The sequence below is a fragment of the Lolium rigidum genome, chromosome 3 (genome assembly GCF_022539505.1).
Source record: "Lolium rigidum isolate FL_2022 chromosome 3, APGP_CSIRO_Lrig_0.1, whole genome shotgun sequence".
In the NCBI taxonomy this organism is placed as follows: domain Eukaryota; kingdom Viridiplantae; phylum Streptophyta; class Magnoliopsida; order Poales; family Poaceae; genus Lolium; species Lolium rigidum.
In genome coordinates this window covers 373,311,088-373,317,204 of record NC_061510.1, presented here as the reverse complement: position 1 = coordinate 373,317,204, position 6,117 = coordinate 373,311,088, and the positions used below count along the sequence as shown (strand labels likewise).

General features: G+C 43.9%; 1 protein-coding gene across 1 annotated transcript; it reads left to right on the top strand.

The window, feature by feature from the left end:
* Positions 1 to 806: 806 nt before the first annotated feature.
* LOC124704305 lies at positions 807 to 5,193 on the top strand (the record flags this gene model as incomplete). Its single annotated transcript, XM_047236552.1, is given in 8 exon segments — positions 807 to 1,874; positions 1,950 to 2,191; positions 2,282 to 2,361; positions 2,530 to 2,658; positions 2,747 to 2,842; positions 3,633 to 4,395; positions 4,483 to 4,683; positions 4,777 to 5,193. Coding segments are annotated over 8 exon segments (2,607 nt in total). The 3' UTR covers positions 4,926 to 5,193.
* Positions 5,194 to 6,117: the final 924 nt, after the last annotated feature.

The following is a 6,117-nucleotide window of genomic DNA, read 5'->3' as shown; positions in this document are numbered from 1 at the left end:
TACCAGTTTTAGCAATTAAAAATATTACGAGTAACTTTCTCGATCTGGGTATTGTCTCTATCCGAATGGTGACGGTTGTATTTCCGTCTGGATTTAGTGTGACTTGTGTGTAGGGTGTGGGGACGTGGTAGCACCTCGTGGGGTGAGTACACCTGGTATGTTTCCATACGGAGACGTGTATTTTTTTTTGGGTTTGGTTTGGATGGTTGCGTGCTGTACAGTTGCCAATATTACACAATTCTTTCTGCATGCTACTTCGCGGTGTACAATTAATACACAAGAAATGAGGCAGTTTTTTCCATTCAAATGCTTGCAAGCTTTCTTGCTTTGTGATACCGTTTGTGTTAGTTCCAATTTGCCTGACCTGTTTCACTTGCCACATTGATATCACACGCATACACGCTTTGGTATCTTTAACGCAGATAAGTTTTTACCTGCCAGAGATGATTGTTGTGCAAGAAATTACTCTAATTGAACTTTCGTATATTGTTACTAACAAAAATGTTTGCATTAAGTGTTTTCTGCCTGTAAAGCCTTCTTACAATAACACAGAAAGCATTTAGCACCTACCCTTGCACTCTTTATACTGTATGAATAGATGTTTCACGCCTTAGAGGCTGGAGCTAAGCAATCAACTATTGTCCTGTTTTATTCCTATGTGAAAGAGCATACTTGGTTTTGGTCCTTCAGTATATGTATCTTGGTTTTCCTTTTTGGTCTCAAATACCTCAAATCCAAGTACGCCTTCTGCAAATTAGATGCAACTTATTCGAATAAATTCTTGACTTGTGTATTTTATATGATAGGCACTCATTCATTAGCTCATACAGGATCATTCTCTACCGCTGTGAGGTCAATATGAAGGGAGACCTGTAAATTGTGTTCCATAGTAGGTTTAGTTTTCGTTTTCTCCATCTGTTCTGGCCCATGGCATCGCCACAAGAATCCAAACCCTTGTGCTTAAAGCGCAAGCTCGACGACTGCCTGTCAAAAGAGTGCAAGTCTCGCCGAGTCAAAGTTGACAATGGACCCCATGATCCATCTGCCAAACTGTGCAAGTGTTGTTGCACACGACCTAATCTTGCCAGTGATTGTGTCAATTTCCTGAAAAGTGGAGTTCCTAGCCGTATCGTGTTTTACAAACAAGGTTCTTGGCACAATTTTCCTGAGTTAAAAATGAAGTCCCTGATGGAAGAATTTAAAGGTGGCAAATCTAGTGTTGTGACTGTGATGGATGATGAGGCTGTTCTTGTCGATTTCTTGTCAATGACTCTGGTCAACCTAAAAACCAGAAAGCAGCGATCTGTTGCATGGTATGATGATACGGGAAAGGGCTTTTTTCCTTCTCTGTTCTTTGACGAGCAAGCTGATGAAATGACCAATGTTGACTCTGGTAAAGTTGATGACAGTGCACCGGGAATAATGTCTGATAAGGTTGTAAATTCTCCACCAGAAGTGGTGAAGCAAGTTGTTCTTGAATCTAGCCCCCCGGATCCACAGAAGCCTTCCACTGCAGATGTATTACGCAAAAAGATCACATCTGTGGAAAGAGGGAGTGATGACTTTTTAGTTGTCCAGGATCTTTTCCTCTCTGGTATGGGTCCATTTGCAACACCACATAATATACTTCATATACACCGCTACGCTCCGAATGATATCACTGCTCAGTGTCGACTTCAAGCTTTTGAAAGACAAATGAGCTGCACGAAAGAAGATCGTGGCGATTCAAATGTAAGATATGGATGGCTGGGATCTACTAAGAGTGACATAGTTAGGATTCTCATTAATGGGTTTGGTAGCACTGGAAAACCTGCCGAGAAGGCATGCTTGAGTGCTGGTGTTTATCTCTCCCCAGAAGATCGAGCCTTTACCAGGTGGGTTATCTTAACAAGTAATTATGGCTATTCCATTTATTAGTTAATATTTGACCATATTTCATTGTTTGGCAGTGTCGGTCTTTGCGATGTTGACGAAAAAGCGGTGCAGTATATGTTATTGTGCCGAGTGATATTGGGCAACATGGAAGCTATCACGCCTGGATCACAAGATTCATTTCCAAGCAGCGAGATATATGATTCTGGCGTTGATGATTGCTCCAACCCAAAGTGCTACGTTATGTGGCCATCCCATGTTAATACCCACATTCGTTTAGAATATCTTGTTAGTTTCAGGCTTCCCTCAAAAGTTCGAAGTAAGATGGTTAATAAGTGTTAAGACCTTTATTATGTCATATCAAGATTAGTGGAGCGAGTCTTCGTCTTTCTGATGCATTTATTTTCAGATTATTTACTTGGCTTGAAGGGTTTATGGTTTCACCCATCACCAAAGGAAGTTGCTATGGATATTTCTACTCTTCAACCTGTGAGGCACCTTAATTCTTGCCGCTTGTTGTTTTCTTGGCATGCTTGATCTTGTAGAAGTCCAGCTATGCTGCTCAACATTTTAGAACCTCTGCTTCTTGAAACAATTAACAGTTTTAATTTTGGTTCGAACTACTCAACTTATGCAACCAGACCTATCTGCATGCAGATAATGGGCGAAACTGGTGAAGCACCAACATCCCCATGGATATCCTTCAGAGTTCTGTTTGCGATGATTCAAGAGAATATATCATCTGTAGCCAGGGAATTGCTCTTCCATCATTATGAAGAGCTGAAGGTACTATCGGGTCAACAAGTTATCTTCTCTATTAGCTTGCATTTGTGGTTGGTGACCATTGAACATTTCATTTTCTTTTATTTGACAGGAAAACGAAATAACTCGTGAAGAGATGGTGAAGAAAATGATAATAATTGTTGGAGAAAAGTTACTTCTGGAAACCTTAAAGAAACTTCATTACTGTGTAAGTCTCCTGTAGTGTTTTCTTCCGTAAAAAGCCTCTAGTGATATGCACGTTTCACCGTGTCTCTCCACACTAAAACCTGTTAAGGCTCATAGTGCCTGTAAATGGACACACACACACATAGATAAAATTGTATCTGAAGTATACGCTGACATATGAAGTTTGTGCATTTTTTATATGTTGTATTGTTAGCTGTTACTACTTGATGTACACAGTTTGCAATATATGTTCGTACATGTATGCTACATAAAATCAACAGTTTGTGATGGCGCAACATGAATGCATGACATACATTACTTTTCCAAACACCAACCTGAGTATCTATCAAGAAGGGAAGGTATTAGATATCATATGCAACTCCAGTTTCTAGGAATTTTGATTTGCTATCTCAAGTGGTGATTGTGATAGTGCACAATTTAGAATATTTAACTCCACTAGCATGATCATCAATTTTTATTTTATGATTTGTAAGCACATAACTTCTCAAATGAGGCACGCATGATCCTATGGAAAGGAAAACTGGAAAAAACTCCAAAAAGATTCCCACGTGCTAAATAATTATTACTATATTTGATGTTTGGAATTTTCACGATTCATTGTTACAAAATTCCTTATTTCACCCTTCTCAAACACTGGATCGTGTTTTCTACACTAGTTATATGTACATTATTTCTTCCTGAACGACCATGCCTACAGCTATTACACGTTACTATGCTGTTAATTACCTTCTTTTTCTGGTATGGTTTGTGACTTTGTGTTTAGCATCACTTTGTTCTTGGATTTGTTGCAGCCATCATTATGGTATAAATCTTCTGTCGAAGTGGTGTCCAGTGATCCTGCAAGGATAGCAGCAGAGGATTCTTCAAGGACAACAGAGGAACACATATCCTTGGACAAAGCAACCGGGAATTGTGCACTAACTCTCGGTAACCTTGGAGATTCCAATGCACCAAATACATCTCCTGAGAGTTCTGCAGCTCTTAGCTCCAAAGCGTGTGATACTCTTGCAGTAGGTTTCACACCAAATGGTGTGCCTGAGACGTCTACTTCTGGTTCCAGATGCCGGGCTTCCCCAAGTGTGGAACCCAAAGCTAGGGATTCTCCTATACAAATCATGTCACCTGAGAACTCTGCAAACCATGGTGCCAAAAATCAGGATCCTTTTGCAGCCAGAATTGCACCTATAGTTCATGATGGCCTTCTGAGGACGTCTTCTGGAAAATCTGCATCTCTTGGCGCAGAAGGCTACAATTGTGTTGCACCAAGCATGAGACTTTCTAGTTATCCTTCTGTAGCACCAGCTAATGTCCCAAGAATGCGTGGGTCTGTTGCTCCACGTCTCGGTCCTAAGGGCTCTGAATCTCCTGGACCAAGTTTAGCACTGGGAAATTCCAAATGTGTAGGCGTGAAAAGACCGAGTTCTGTGCCAAGAATGAAAACTGAAGGCCAGGAATTTCTTTCATTGAGTATTGCGCCACAAAGCTCAGTAATTTATTCAAGCAAGGGCCCTAGTGATTTGACTTCTTGTGCCACACCTCCTGCTCATGTGCCAGGTAAACCTCTATAGTAACTGTGGAACATGTCTAGGCCGATTCTTTCTTACCAAATGTGAATCATCAAGGCTGTCTGTTATCAATCAGGACATGGAAATTCTTCAGCTTTGAGCACTGAAGCCTGTGATTCTCTGGCGCTGAGTATTGCATCAAAACGCCATGATCCCCCAGCACCAAGCAATAACGAGCCAAAACGCCATGTGACTCAAACATCGCCTACAGTGTCAGAAAGGCAGCACTGTCAGGCGCAGAGTGCAGCCACCAAGGGTTATACTGCTCCCACACCTAGTACGGTTGTTGTAAACTCAGTTTCTACAGAATATCGTTGCCAACATTTATATAAGTTTTCTCTAACATCAATACTTCTTTTACTTACCGCAGCAGCAACAGTGGAGTTGGAGAACCAGGCTGTACAATTCGGACCCCTGAATAAGCCACCTGTGCCAGCCATCACTGAGCCAGGCAGCAACGTCGCCCAGGCGGCTGATATCCTCGTTGCCCTGTCAACTCCGCGAGAGAAGGGCAAGTAGAAGAGGGGAACACAGCCGTTTGTGCCGATGATGGTCCCGTTTTGAATCTCTTTTGCATGTACATGTAATGTTCACCCGTTCCATGTGCTGGAGCTGAGGGTGACGGGTTGCCGTTGTTGTACAGGCGGGTGTACTCCTGTAGGTCAGGTGTAAAAACCAGTGGGATCTGCTGTCTAGTTTTGCTTAATCTGTAGGAGGGTACATATCGGTCACCCTGTCGACTCTGAACATAAATAGCCTATGATCTGTCGAATTTAACAACTTATTATCTCCTGTGTTTCCAGTGCATGCGGCCATGGTGGTTGGTTTTATTCTCTATGGTAAGTTCGCCTGTTTGGCCAGTGTTGAACCTAGGCCAGAATTATGTGGACCTTATGCTCTGCTGAAACTTCAAGTACAGCTGCACTGAAGCATCTCACTCTACACTCGTCTCTTGATGATCGTGGCTGGATCTCTGTACTCATGTCTTCCAGATTCGAGCATGTGCGCACATTGGTATGTGTTTCGTATCCAGCTGCTGCCTTCTGCTCTCGTTAGAAATTACATCCTCCGTGCATCAATATAAAGATGTTTCGGTGCTTTTAAACTAGACTAGATACAAGTGAGTGAATCTACGGAGTACATAAGTATACTACTCCCTCTGAGCCGGAAAGAGAGTCGGATAACACATTTTGCAAAAAACTCCTCTGAGTTTCTTTTGTATCAACCCGAGCTCCACATTCTTCCTCACGGCCTCGTACGCTCGCTTCCTCCCCGCGTCGCTCTCTGCTGCGCGCTCTCTCTGCTCCTCCACCGTGCTTCCCTCTCCTTGCCGCCGCGCGTCAGAGCATCTCCAGCAGGCGCGCTATATAGGCCGCGCGGCATAAAAACGTCCGATATAGCGCGCGCGGGACAGAATATGGCGCTCCAGCAGGCGCGGTAAACGGCGCGGCGCTGTAAATTTTTTAGGGCGCGCGGCGTTTTGCACAATCCGAAGCGCCATATCTGGCGTGTCGGCTACAGCGCGCGGCATCGCTCGTCCAAACGCGAAAAATCCCCCGCGCTGAAACTTCCTCTTCCGCCTCGCCGCCCGAGCGCCCAATCCGTCGTCCCCGCGCGCCGCCGGTGAAATCCCGACGATGGAGGACCCCTCCGGCACCCCTCCCTACTCCGTCCCACCCTCCGCCGCCGCCACTTCCGCCGCACCCCGCCA